Source organism: Oncorhynchus gorbuscha, linkage group LG19 (genome assembly GCF_021184085.1).
Source record: "Oncorhynchus gorbuscha isolate QuinsamMale2020 ecotype Even-year linkage group LG19, OgorEven_v1.0, whole genome shotgun sequence".
Classification (NCBI taxonomy): Eukaryota; Metazoa; Chordata; class Actinopteri; order Salmoniformes; family Salmonidae; genus Oncorhynchus; species Oncorhynchus gorbuscha.
The window spans coordinates 397,577-411,629 of record NC_060191.1 but is presented as its reverse complement, the minus strand read 5'-3'; the positions used below and the strand labels follow the sequence as shown (position 1 = coordinate 411,629).

The 14,053-nt window shown below is 43.1% G+C and overlaps 1 protein-coding gene across 3 annotated transcripts; it reads right to left on the bottom strand.

Annotated features, from left to right (window-relative positions):
• Positions 1–23: 23 nt before the first annotated feature.
• Positions 24–13,920, bottom strand: gpr20 (G protein-coupled receptor 20). Of its 3 annotated transcripts, none has more exons than XM_046315184.1 (2): positions 13,655–13,920; positions 24–1,721 (listed from the first exon to the last, which is right to left on the bottom strand). In XM_046315184.1, exons 1-2 carry the CDS (start codon positions 13,692–13,694, stop codon positions 598–600), a joined length of 1,164 nt encoding a protein of 387 aa, XP_046171140.1. In that variant the 5' UTR covers positions 13,695–13,920; the 3' UTR covers positions 24–597. The 3 variants fall into 3 exon arrangements, with proteins under 3 accessions (XP_046171140.1, XP_046171141.1, XP_046171139.1); XM_046315185.1 differs by lacking the exon at positions 13,655–13,920 and adding an exon at positions 7,640–8,115; XM_046315183.1 differs by lacking the exon at positions 13,655–13,920 and adding an exon at positions 7,816–8,115.
• Positions 13,921–14,053: the final 133 nt, after the last annotated feature.

Here is a 14,053-nt window from a genome sequence, read left to right as displayed (position 1 = left end):
GAGTTCTTGCTATGAAATCAATATGGTTTTGTATGTTTTATTCTATATGTTTTTGGACAATTGGTTTGGTAATATTTGCCAGTAATATAAGTTTAGCATAAAACCAGTTTCTGAGAAGGCCGACGATAAATATGTATTGTGACAACAATGTCACACATTAATCTACAGAAGCTGTTTATCATATATTTCTATTTGTTTCCATAGCAATGCAGTAGAATATTACTTGTCTATTTTGTCAGAGGTCCATAAGATCTAGGATCAAAGTAAACAAATACTCCTCAGATGATAATTGTACAGTAGAAATAAATCATGCTGCAATAAACACATTATAGGTCATATTCAGTGTCAATGCCCTCCATCATGACTGGTGTAGGCCAACACAGGAGAAATAACGTTTCTTGTCCGAAAATGTCTTCACGTACTTACATTTCCAAGCCAACAATAGGCTACAATAATAGAAGCAGGAAAGCATGTTCTCAAATGGGAGAATAGCCTACTGTAGTATGTCAATTGCACTCCAGAGTCTCACAGTTAGGCAATAGAAGTCCATCTCTCTGAACACTGAACATCCCATTCCTCAATCTTCCCATCCCTTTCTCAGTCTAACGCTATGTGGTTCCCATGCTGGGGAGAGGAGGACGACAGGACGTTCATCATCACACTGTGAGCGATAGCTGTGACAGTCCCCGAGCCCTTGGAGCTATTCTGCATGCTGATGATGTTCCCACTGGTCTGCTCCAGCTCTGCCTCCGCCTTGCGGAAGAAGCCCCTCATGCTGGACTGGAAGTTGTTGGTGACGAAGCAGTAGACGATGGGGTCCATGCAGCTGTTCAGGCTGCTGAGGGTGACGGTGACGTGGTAGACAATGACGTGGTGGGGCATGTCGGGGTAGAAGTACACCAGCACCTGCCTGACGTGGAACGGGGTGAAGCAGATGGTGAAGATGACCAGGACAGTGGTGAGGAGCTGCACGGCCCGCACGCGCCTCTCTCTGCTCTGCTGCATCAGACTGGAGTTGGACAGGGCACACATGATGCGCACAGTGAACACCACAATGACGACCAAGGGGAGGAAGAACTCGAAGACGGTCAGGACGAAGAGCTTGGAGACGCAGCAGCCCGCGTGTCGGAACGCCGTGGTGAGGAAGGAGTAGGTGACCACGATAGCGAAGAGCCAGATGAAAATGCACACTCCCTTGGCCACGTTAGGGTTCCTCCACTTCCTTGAGGCCTCAGCCTGTACTATGGCCAGGTATCTGTCCACGCATATACTGGTGAGGAAGAGGATGCTGCAGTACATGTTGACAAAGTAGCTGAATATATGCACGTAGGAGCAGTTGAGGCACTTTCCCCCACTGTAATAGAGAATGATACGTGTGGGCAGGGAGAGGTTAACCAGTAAGTCTGTGACAGCCAGATTGATGGTGTAGATGACTGAGGTGGTCTTGGGCTTGGTGCGGAAGCAGAACACGTACAGGGCCAGGGTGTTGAGAACCATTCCCACCATGAAGATGAGTGTGTTGACCACCACCAGACAGATCCACAGGCTGTAGAAGTCATTGTAGAGACCCTCGTCTAGATGGGCCAGGCGGTGCATGTACGGCTCTCTGCTCACATTGGTGTTGCCGGCGGAGGTCGCCATGGGCATCACTGTTGAGGTTGAGTTATACAGTGACATCCCAGTATAGGCAGGCTCCATGGTTCTGTGGATGACCCCGCGGCCTGAAAAAAAACACAAAAAAACAATATGGAGTTAAGTGGGTTCATTTTTCAGATCAACACAACTAGCCCACACCTATTTATCATGGCATTTTTAGTTGAGGAATTCTGAACCATACACGGAATATTCAGGAAAATATTATTGGAAATCTAAACATAAACCAATATCATAATCATGTTTTAATAATGTTTAGATGGTGTGATATTCTCTAAAGACTGAAGACTGCATCTACAAAACATTCATGAACAAAATATCAGCCCCCTGCTGACACAATTATATTCCAATCATTGTTGTTGTATTACTTGATGAGGTGATCCAAATAAATACTCTAACTTGATACTGGATGGGAAAAGTCTGTCGGACATTATACAGCCAATTCCATTGGATCATGTGGATGTCAGTGTGTGCAGTCCAGGTCTGCATCCCAAATTGCACCATATTCCTTATATAGTCCAGTAGTTTTGACCAACATCCTGGCCAGAAGTAGTGCACTATATAGGGAATAGGGTGCAATTTGAGACACAACCCAGATAAAGTAACCACGTATGTTTGTGTGTACATATCAGGTAGGGAGATCTTTCCTGAGGATCTGGAGTCTCATGAGAACAGGCATCTTCTGTTACCTAAACACTTATTCAACTTTGACCTGGGCCCTGGACTCTAGCCACCAATGTCACTACTTCTCCACCATCCACTCCCATTGTGGTACGGTCACAGTGTTTGTTTCTGTTGGCATCAACCCCATTAACGAGCCAATGACAAGGGCATCTGAGCTATTCCATTCATTTCAAGTGTTTATTTACCAGCAAGAATTCCATTCGTTTTCTCAGACATGGGAATCAGAGACGGGTGTCATTTATTTGTATATTTAACAGTGAAGGTGGGCTTTTAGACAGAAAAATAAGCAAACGTATGCTACATAATATACACTAGCAATAGGAACAGGACTGACATAGGAAATACAGCTGTATAGAGAATTGCAAATGATTCATATTATTCAGTTTTCGGGCAAAGTGAACTTCTTCATAGAGAATCAGCACAGAGAGCAATAGAGAGTAGAACAGATGCTATGATGTCAGACATCATTCTTGTGGGGCTTTTGGTATTTGCAGTGTCATCATAGTATATTATTATGCATTTCAGCCCTCCTTTTCTGAGATTGGGACCGTATGAAATCAACCAACACAGAGCTATCTGATAACTTCCTTTAAAGGGATATCTGACACGCCTGCTCCAGCTCTCCTTCCCTGGTGCTCGAGGGCACCAGGCTGCCCAGCGTTATGCACTCCTACCACCATCATTACGCACACCTGCTCCAGCTCTCCCTCCCTGGTGCTCGAGGGCGCCAGGCTGCCCAGCGTTATGCACTCCTGCCACCATCATTACGCACACCTGCTTCCCTCGTCACGCGCATCAGCGATTCATTGGACTCACCTGGACTCAATCACCTGTGTTGTTACCTCATATCTGTCTCTTCTCTGCTTCTGCATTCATTGTTGTTTGTCTTTGTTATTACCTGGTTCTGACGCTGCTCCTGTCCTGTTCCATGTCTGTGCAGAAAGAAATGTTCACTCCCCGTACCTGCTTCTCTACTCCAGCGTCGGTTCTTACAGATATCATGCAATAAATATTACTTTTAAACAAACCCACCTATTTCAACATCTGACCTCTCTACAAGGTTCAAAGTGAGTCTAAATTAGTGTCATTGTATACAAGACAATACATTGTAGACAATCCCCTGTCTTTAAGTACCTGTTGTGAAGAGCTACTTAGTCTCACTTTGTATAACACCAAGTAGACCGTAGTGCGTTTGGAATAGTCGGACACAACACACACACAGATAGATGGCCTCTGTATCCTCAATCCCCTTCCCACAGCCTGCAATGAACCATATTAGGGCAGAGAGAAGAGGCGAGGGACTGGCAAAGCAGGGAGATCGTGGGGAAGTCAACTGAGTGGAAAGGAATAGAAACAGCCAGGCTGCTCAGGCGTGTTAACTTAGAGCAGAAACTGACTGATCACACTGACATCTGGAATTCTTTAAAGAAATTCTCACCAGCTATGTGATGTACACTGAGTATACAACCCACCCCTCCCCTTTTGCCCTCAGGAACGCCTCGATTTGTTGGGGCAGGGACTCTACAATGTGTCAAATACATTCCACAGGGATGCTGGCCCATGTTGACTCCAATGCTTCCCACAGTTGTGTTAAGTTGGCTGGATGTCCTTTGGGTGGTGGACCATTCTTGATACACACAGGAAACTGTTGAGCATGAAACACCCAGCAGCGTTACAGTTCTTGAAACAAACCGGTGCGCCTGGCACCTACTACCATACCCTGTTCAAAGGCACTTAAATATTTTGTCTTGTGGATACAGTTGCCCATTCACCTTCTGAATGGCACACATACACAATCCATGTCTCAATTGTCTCATGGCTTAAAAATCCTTTAACCTGTCTCTTCCCCGTCATGATTGAAGTGGATTTAATAAGTGACATCAATAATGGATCATAGCTTTCATCTAGATTCACCTGGTCAGACTGTGTCATGGAAAGACCAGGGGTTCTGAATGTTTTGTATACTCAGTGTATACGGTGCATTCAGAAAGTATTCAGACCTCTTGACTTTTTCCAAATGTTATGTTACAACCTAATTCTAAAATGGATTAAATTGTTTTTTTCCCTCATCAATCTACACACAATGCCCCATAATGACAAAGCAAAAACAGATTTTTGAAAATGTATTAAAAATAGCAAAACTGAAATATCACATTTACATAACTATTCAGACACTTTACTCAATACTTTGTTCAAGCACCTTTGGCAGTGATTACAGCCTGAAGTATGATGCTACAAGCTTGGCACATCTGTATTTGATCTCTGCAGATCCTCTCAAGCTCTGTCAGGTTGGATGGGGAGCGTCTCTGCATATATATTTTCAGGTCTCCAGAGATGTTCGATCGGGTTCAAGTCTGGGCTCTGGATGGGCCACTCAAGGATATTCAGAGGCTTGTCCCGAAGCCACTTCTGCGTTGTCTTGGCTGTGAGCTTAGGGTCGTTGTCCTGTTGGAAGGTGAACCTTCTCCCCAGTCTGAGTTCCTGAGCGCTCTGGAGCTGTTTTTCATCAAGGATCCTTCTATACTTTGCTCCGTTCATCTTTCCCTCAATCCAGACTAGTCTCCCAGTCCCTGCAGCTGAAGAACATCCCCACAGCATGATGCTGCCACCACCATGCTTCACCGTAAGGATGGTGCCAGGTTCCTCCAGACGTGACGTTTGGCATTCAGGCCAAAGAGTTCCATATCCGTTTCATCAGACCAGAAAATCTTGTTTTTCATGGTCTGAGAGTCTTTTTTAAAAATGTTTTATTTATCCGTTATTTTACCAGGTAAGTTGACTGAGAACACGTTCTCATTTACAGCAACGACCTGGGGAATAGTTACAGGGGAGAGGAGAGGGATGAATGAGTTTGCCTTTTGGAAAACTCCAAGCGGGCTGTCATGTGCCCTTTACTGAAGAGTGGCTTCCGTCTGGCCACTCTACCATAAAGGCTTGTTTGGTGGAGTGCTGCAGAAATAGTTGTCCTTCTGGAAGGTTCTCCCATCTCTACAGAACTCTGGAGCTCTATCAGAGTGACCATCGGGTTCTTGGTCACCTCCCTGACCAAGGCCCTTCTCCACCGATTGCTTAGTTTGGCTGGGCGGCCAGCTCTAGAAAGAGTCTTGGAGGTTCCAAACCTCTTCCATTTAAAAATAATGGAGGCCACTGTGTTCTTAGGGACCTTCAATGCTGCAGAATTAGATTTGTGCCTCGACACAATCCTGTCTCAGAGCTCTACGGACAATTCCTTCGACCTCATGGCTTAGTTTTTGCTCTGACATGCACTGTCAACTGTGGGACCTTATATAAACAGATGTATGCCTTTCCAAATCATGTCCAATCAATTGAATTTACCACAGCTGGACTCCAAACAAGTTGTAGACACATCTTAAGGATGATCAATGGAAACAGGATGCATCTGAGCTCAATTTCTAGTCTCATAGCAAAGGGTCTGAATACTTATGTAAATAAGATATTTCTAGTTTTCATTATTAATATATTTTCGTACATTTAAAGAAATCAGTTTTTCTCTGTCATTATGGGGTATTGTGTGTAGATTGATTTGGCAAAACATTTATTTAATCTATTTTAGAATAAGGCTAAAACGTAACAAAATGTGGAAAAAGTCAAGGGGTCTGAATAGTTTCCAATTGCACTGTATATATATGCATCATAGCGAGATAATATTTGACTACTACATTTACATTGAAGAAGAATTTAGAACATCCAAGCAAATGAGTATAACATGCTCAGTTGAGGGTATAATGAAATTAATAATGTAATTTGTCAAAAGCAACGAGAGCAAAGTGGCCACAGAATGACAGATATTTACCTTGTCGGCCTAGCAGGGAACAGTGGGTTAACTGCCTTGTTCAGGGGCAGAATGACAGATATTTACCTTGTCGGCCTAGCAGGGAACAGTGGGTTAACTGCCTTGTTCAGGGGCAGAATGACAGATATTTACCTTGTCGGCCTAGCAGGGAACAGTGGGTTAACTGCCTTGTTCAGGGGCAGAAGGACAGATATTTACCTTGTCGGCCTAGCAGGGAACAATGGGTTAACTGCCTTGTTCAGGGGCAGAATGACAGATATTTACCTTGTCGGCCTAGCAGGGAACAGTGGGTTAACTGCCTTGTTCAGGGGCAGAATGACAGATATTTACCTTGTCGGCCTAGCAGGGAACAGTGGGTTAACTGCCTTGTTCAGGGGCAGAATGACAGATATTTACCTTGTCGGCCTAGCAGGGAACAGTGGGTTAACTGCCTTGTTCAGGGGCAGAATGACAGATATTTACCTTGTCGGACTAGCAGGGAACAGTGGGTTAACTGCCTTGTTCAGGGGCAGAATGACAGATATTTACCTTGTCGGCCTAGCAGGGAACAGTGGGTTAACTGCCTTGTTCAGGGGCAGAATGACAGATATTTACCTTGTCGGCCTAGCAGGGAACAGTGGGTTAACTGCCTTGTTCAGGGGCAGAATGACAGATATTTACCTTGTCGGCCTAGCAGGGAACAGTGGGTTAACTGCCTTGTTCAGGGGCAGAAGGAGAGCTTTTACCTTGTCAGCTCGGGGATTCCATCCAGCAATCTTTCGATATAAGTAATGATTAAGTTATGATAGTGACTTTATAAGATGATTGTCAGAGGACTGCCTTTTAACTTAAAGGGACAGTGCCGTTAAACCGGATTTTCCTGTTTAAAAAAATCATATTTCAACACAGTGACCTTTTTATGCGAGTATGCACAATATATTATATATAGAGAATGTGTTTCCTACACACACATGATCAGACTGATCATTTCTATGGCCAAAAGAGGCTCAGGGAACTAAATGATAAAAAATATATTTTGGAATTATTTTATTAAATAAACACACAGGGACTTATTAGACATACAGTAATGATTAAAAAATACAATTAAAAAGACTGCATGGGGGCTTTAAAAGTTTAAAGGATGTCATGTCCTGATATAGAGACAGCAAACTAAGTTCAGTCAGGGATCCCAACAGATCAGAAACACCTTGTGCAAATAAATATCCCTGTGTGAGCTCTGAACATGTCTTGTTTCAGGCAGGATGTAGAATCACATGGGTGAAATCCCATGATGTAGCCTAATCTACATAAACACCATATAAGGCAATAGCCTCTAACCATTTAAGTGTCAGTAACAAGCAGAGTTTGTTACATAAAGTGAATCTTACTCAGTGTTGCAAAAAACTTCCATCATCATCAGTCAACAATATTGCACTGATACGTCTCAGTCAGAAAGAACTCACATCTTTTCCAAGAAAGAGTGAATAAACAAAGAATGTCCCTACTTACCTCAACGCCTAGAGAAGAGTGAGGAGATCAATAAATCTGTTGGCCAGTTTGAGGTTACGTCTTGGTCCCCTTGAGGTTAGTAGAGAGACCAGGGCCTCCTCAGTCCAGAACCTCACTGCCACTAAGGCTTCCTAGTTTATGCCTCTACTGTGTCAACGCCTCATTTCACTGTTTACCTCTGGTCCTCTGCTCCCCAGCATACGGCTCTGCACTCTTCCCATATGTAAACATTTCAAAGGAAACCCCACAGTTCTGTCTCTCTGTGCCTTAGCCTCCCGGTCTGCTCTTCCGCTCAGCATCACACTAACTAATCCGGTCCCCGGTCTTTTAGCTGAGGATACTTAGAGAGGAAGTCTTCCTAAGTTTACATCAACTGTGACATCACTAAACAAGGACTCTCTGTACCACAGAGAGTCCTTGTCCTAAATGTCCTAAATGGCACCCTGTTCCATTTATAGTGAACTACTTTTGACCAGGGGGCACTATAGTGTGCTAAAAGGGAATAGGGTGCCATTTGGGAAGCGAATACAGTCTTGTGGAATATCCCGGAATTTATTCCTGTGAGACTGAAAAAAAGTAACTGGAAATTGGTAAGTCTTTTTCACAAAAACTGATTTCAGAGGGTTTCATACAAATGAGAACAATCAAGTGGCATCCTCCTATAACAGCCATGAGGCACATATGACTGCATTTCAACTCCAGATCTGGGATCTCTTTAAAACACATATTCCATTATTTACATCAATACAAACATTAAGTTAGCAAGGACAACCAAAGTGAATCACACATTGTATATAGACTCCCCCTTTTTTCTACTGTGTTATTGACTTGTTAATTGTTTACTCCACGTGTAACTCTGTGTTGTCTGTTCACACTGCTATGCTTTATTTTGGCCAGGTCGCAGTTGTAAATGAGAACTTGTTCTCAACTGGCCTACCTGGTTAAATAAAAAAATAAATACAAATAAATCATAACAAAGATCATTTGAAGTGAGAAGTTAGTTTGATGATTCCACTTGACACTTCTAGACTGGAAAACATCATTTCAGTACAGTACCATTCAGGGACAGATTGGGGAACACCGGTCCATTTTTCCCTCGAGGTCTCAATTATTAGCCAGAATAATAATAATAATTCGCCGGAAAAAGCCCAATTCAGACAGGCCCACCGGGCTAAAGATGGACGACCCATCTGGCATTTGCCAGAACTGTCCTATGGCCAGTCTGTCTCTGGTATCAGCTAAGTAATGACCCATGAGTGAACCTCTTCTAGACACATTCATCTTCCAGAATGAGTCTCAACTTTTTCCACATTTCCTGTGAGGGCCCTCATTTCTCTTGCACTGTCAGTACTCTGTTATCACACAAAAAGTATTGATGTTCAGCAGAATGAGCTGAAAAGTCTATTGCTGTGAGCTGTGCTGACTCAATTTGTGGTATCAAACCAGTTGCATTATTGAAACTGTCAAAATAATGTATTTACTGAAGTATTATGTAACAACATGCTAATACAACTCTGTTACTGGTTTAATTACAGTGTTATTACACAGGTATAATAGCAACACAAGTGTTACCCATCTTCCCAGGGTGTTTACTATGAACAGTCTGTGGGCATTGGAGACCACCAGCCTAATGCAGTCCTAGTCAACTCTCCTCGTCCCAGCCTAATGCAGTCCTAGTCAACTCTCCTCGTCCCAGCCTAATGCAGTCCTAGTCAACTCTCCTCGTCCCAGCCTAATGCCGTCCTAGTCAACTCTCCTCGTCCCAGCCTAATGCCGTCCTAGTCAACTCTCCTCGTCCCAGCCTAATGCCGTCCTAGTCAACTCTCCTCGTCCCAGCCTAATGCCGTCCTAGTCAACTCTCCTCGTCCCAGCCTAATGCCGTCCTAGTCAACTCTCCTCGTCCCAGCCTAATGCAGTCCTAGTCAGCTCTCCTCGTCCCAGCCTCCTAAACATTGTGCCACCATGACAAAGCCCAGGGAGCTGTGTTTCATTGAATGGTCCCTTCTGAAAACGAGCAGGAACCAAACACAGCACAAAGGACCCCTACTCTGCTGGACCTGAGTTAAGACATGGAATTAGAACTCTGTTGCCTGCAATGTCCAAGAGACGCAGGTTGAATGTTTGTTTCATTCCAGTCCAAGTGGTTTGGACTGGACATCATGAATTGAACGTTTGAGGACATTCTAAGTGTTGTTTAGACAGACCCTTCGCTGCAGGATGACTTCATATTCATTTAGGCTCCTGTGATCTTTCAATAAACTAAGTAAGTGATGGGAGAACGGTAAAACAAACTCGTACATTAAACATCTCATACCACACCAGTGAGACAGACTTTTGGGCTGTAGGGCGAATATGGAGGCAGTTGTATTTTCTGGTGCTGGATCAAAATGAACCCCAAGGGCCCTAGAAGCAATACCTTAACATTAGGCAACAAGTGTCATGGTTAACTGAACAGTTGTGAGACTGGTTTCGAGGTCAGAAAATAAATATGTAATTTTGGCATTTATATGAACTAAGGGGGTAGAGACAATTTCCACATGTCATTAATCATCTCAGTCATTAACCCACTTGAAACCAGGAGGGACTTTCACTCAATGGAAACGTCCTGTTATAGAAAACCATGTGAAAAGATTAAGGACAACTGGGTATCATCCCATTGAACCCATTGCACAAAAAAATGATAATGGAAAAATACTCCATCTTCTTCTTCTGCCTATGTCAGTTCAGACCCAGTCGGAGGGTTCTGCTTTCTGTCAGAGCTAGAGTTGCAAAATGCCGGGAACTTTCAATAAATTCCCTGGTTTTCCCAAAAACCCAGTTAGAGGATTTCTGAAATCAGGAGGGAATAATCAATAAATTCCCTGGTTTTCCCAAAACCCAGTTAGAGGATTTCTGAAATCAGGAGGGAATAATCAATAAATTCCCTGGTTTTCCCAAAAACCCAGTTAGAGGATTTCTGAAATCAGGAGGGAATAATCAATAAATTCCCTGGTTTTCCCAAAAAAACAGTTAGAGGATTTCTGAAATCAGGAGGGAATAATCAAGAAATTCAGAATCGTCCAACTAGGTATTCTGGACAATCTGGGAATTTATTCTTTGTTACCGGAATTTTGCAACCCTAAGAGCGATGCTGTAAAAGCTACAGCCTGCAAAGACAACTTTGAAATGCGTGTGGATATTCTCCTCCAGGCTGCTGTGTGCGCCGTGCAGAGGAAGTGAGTGACACAGAAGATGACAGTAATGTAAGTAAACACACCTCCCCTGCATTACTCAGACACATTAGAGCTGCTCCCAAATGGCACCCAATCCCTATATACTGTAGTACTCTGACACCATACTCCCTACTGTATATAGTGCACTACGTTTGACCACTACCCGTAGGGCTCTGGTCAAATAGGGTGCCATTTGGGACAATGCCCACCAGCTGAACCAATGGGAACCATATGATATACAGGACATATTGTTTCTGGTGCTGCTGAATGGGAGAGGAAGATTAAAGTCTGAGGAGCTTCAGGATGTTATCAGGACCTTTCTAACAGCTTGTCGAAAGGGGGTCTGTTTCATTTGCCAGGGATTAAGTAAGGGGGATGTTGGTGTTGTAGGCTACAGTTGGCAAATATTCAAGGTGGAACACAGCCATCATCTCTGAATAGACTGAGTAACAGAACAGCCAGGTAGAAAACAGCCATCATCTCTGAATAGACTGAGTACCAGAACAAGGTGGAACACAGCCATCATCTCTGAATAGACTGAGTAACAGAACAAGGTGGAACACAGCCATCATCTCTGAATAGACTGAGTAACAGAACAAGGTGGAAAACAGCCATCATCTCTGAATAGACTGAGTAACAGAACAAGGTGGAAAACAGCCATCATCTCTGAATAGACTGAGTAACAGAACAAGGTGGAAAACAGCCATCATCTCTGAATAGACTAAGTAACAGAACAAGGTGGAACACAGCCATCATCTCTGAATAGACTGAGTAACAGAACAAGGTGGAAAACAGCCATCATCTCTGAATAGACTGAGTAACAGAACAAGGTGGAACACAGCCATCATCTCTGAATAGACTGAGTAACAGAACAAGGTGGAAAACAGCCATAATCTCTGAATAGCACTGAGTTATAGAACAAGGTCTTAATATAGGCCTACTGTATATGATGTTAATTTAGCGTATATTTCACATACCACACACACCGCACACAGACACGGGTACTGTAGACATAAACCCACGCACGCTCTCTTTTCCCCACCCTTCTTCTTGAGAGAAGACACACAAACTGACTCCAAACTTCAGTTCATTGCAATCAGCGATTACAATCTCCTGTCTCGCTCCGCTTCCCTAAACAACTGATAACGACGGTGCCAAATATGATTTAGCAGCCAGCCGCTGAGGCTTGGCGTCAGACAGCTGCAGGGTAATCACTAATGTCAATAATTAGAGAAGTTGTGTGCGTCCCAAAAATGTAACCCTACTCCCTATATAGTGCTGGTCAAAAAGTGAGCTATATAGGGAATAGGATGCCATGTGGGAGGCAGCTGTTGTCGTCACCCCTTCCCACGTCCCCACGTCTCCTCTCCTCTGCATTCACAGAGACATGTCTCTAGGGCCCTCAGTCACTAAATGAATAAACATACAGTACCGGTCAAACGTTTTATGACATCTACTCATTCAAGAGTTTTTCTTTATTTTTACTATTTTCTACATTGTAGAATAATAGTGAAGACATTAAAACTATGAAGTAACACACATAGAATCATGTAGTAACCAAAAAAGTGTTAAACAAATCAAAATATATTTCATATTTTAGATTCTTCAAAGTAGCCACTCTTCGCCTTGACAGCTTTGCACACTCTTGGCATTCTCTCAACCAGCTTCATGAGGTAGTCACCTGGAATGAATTTCAATTAACAGGCGTGCCTTCTTAAATGTTCATTTGTGGAATTTCTTTCCTTTCTTTCATTCTTGAGCGAATCAGTTGTGTTGTGACAAGGTAGGGGGGTATACAGAAGATAGCCCTATTTGGTAAAAGATCAAGTCCATATTATGGCAGGAACAGCTCAAATAAGCAAAGAGAAACTACAGTCCATCTTTACTTTAAGACATGAAGATCAGTCAATATGGAACATTTCAAGAACGTTTCTCAACATTAACTGTTCAGAGGAGACTGTGTGAGTCAGGCCTTCATGGTCGAAATCCTGCAAAGAAACCTCTACCAAAGGACACCAATAAGAAGAAGAGACTTGCTTGGGCCAAGAAACACAAGCAACGGACATTAGACCGGTGGAAATGTGTCCTTTGGTCTGGAGTCCAAATTGGAGATTTTTGGTCCCACCTGGAAAAGCAGCCAACAAGTGCTCAGCATATGTGGGAACTCCTTCAAGACGGTTGGAAAAGCAATCCAGGTGAAGCTGGTTAAGAGAATGCCAAGAGCATGCAAATATGTCATCAAGGGAAAGGGTGGCTATTTGAAGAATCTCAAATATAAAATATATTTAAATTTGTTTAACACTTTTAAGACTTTTTTGGTTACTACGTGATTCCATATGTGTTATTTCATAGTTTTGATATCTTCACTATTATTCTACAATGTAGAAAATAGTAAAATAAAGAAAAACCCTTGGATGAGTAGGTGTTCTACAACTTTTGACCGGTAGTGCAGCTATATAGTGTCTGCTGGGGAAACGAGCCAAGTGCAGTCACTGCAAGGTACTGTATCCTTCTCAATTCATTTGGAAAGGAGATGTACAGTTTTGGTCTTCACGTTTAAGACGGAATGCAGATGTACTTTTTGTGAGTGCAAATACACTGTACTCTTAAAAAGGCAAATTGCCAATTACTCAAATCCTACACATTTTACTGTATGTGAAACTGCATGCAACTTTATGCAGTCTGCAACAGAACAAATCGTCACTCCTGTTCTAATCTGAAACACTATCACCCGCGGAACATCTTGCAGACTCGGGATCTGAGCAGCGTCACATTGTATGTTGGGGGCAGGAAGTAGAATTACCTGTAGCCATTTCAGGAAGTCTTCCTTCTACAGAAGCCATTCATCATACACTCTCTCTCTGATTGGATGATTCTGGCACCCTCATCATCTCAGGACTTATTGCTAGGAACAGCAGCGTGTTTGTCCAGAAACAATAGACGAGAGATTAGAATACATCAACACATGCTGCGGAATAGAATTCTACTTGACAAATGTTGCCATGTTAAGACGTAATAGACTAGCACACCAAGATGGAAGCTTTTTTGTGTGCAAGTTTTGTTATTTCATATGAACTTCCTAGTAACCGCCAAGAGGTGGCCCTCTTTCCTGTGTTTCAACTGTGGAGCAAAAAAACATGAGTTTCCGTGGCAGATAAAGCAGAGGGAAGAGAGAAATACATGATTGGTAATAACAACATGA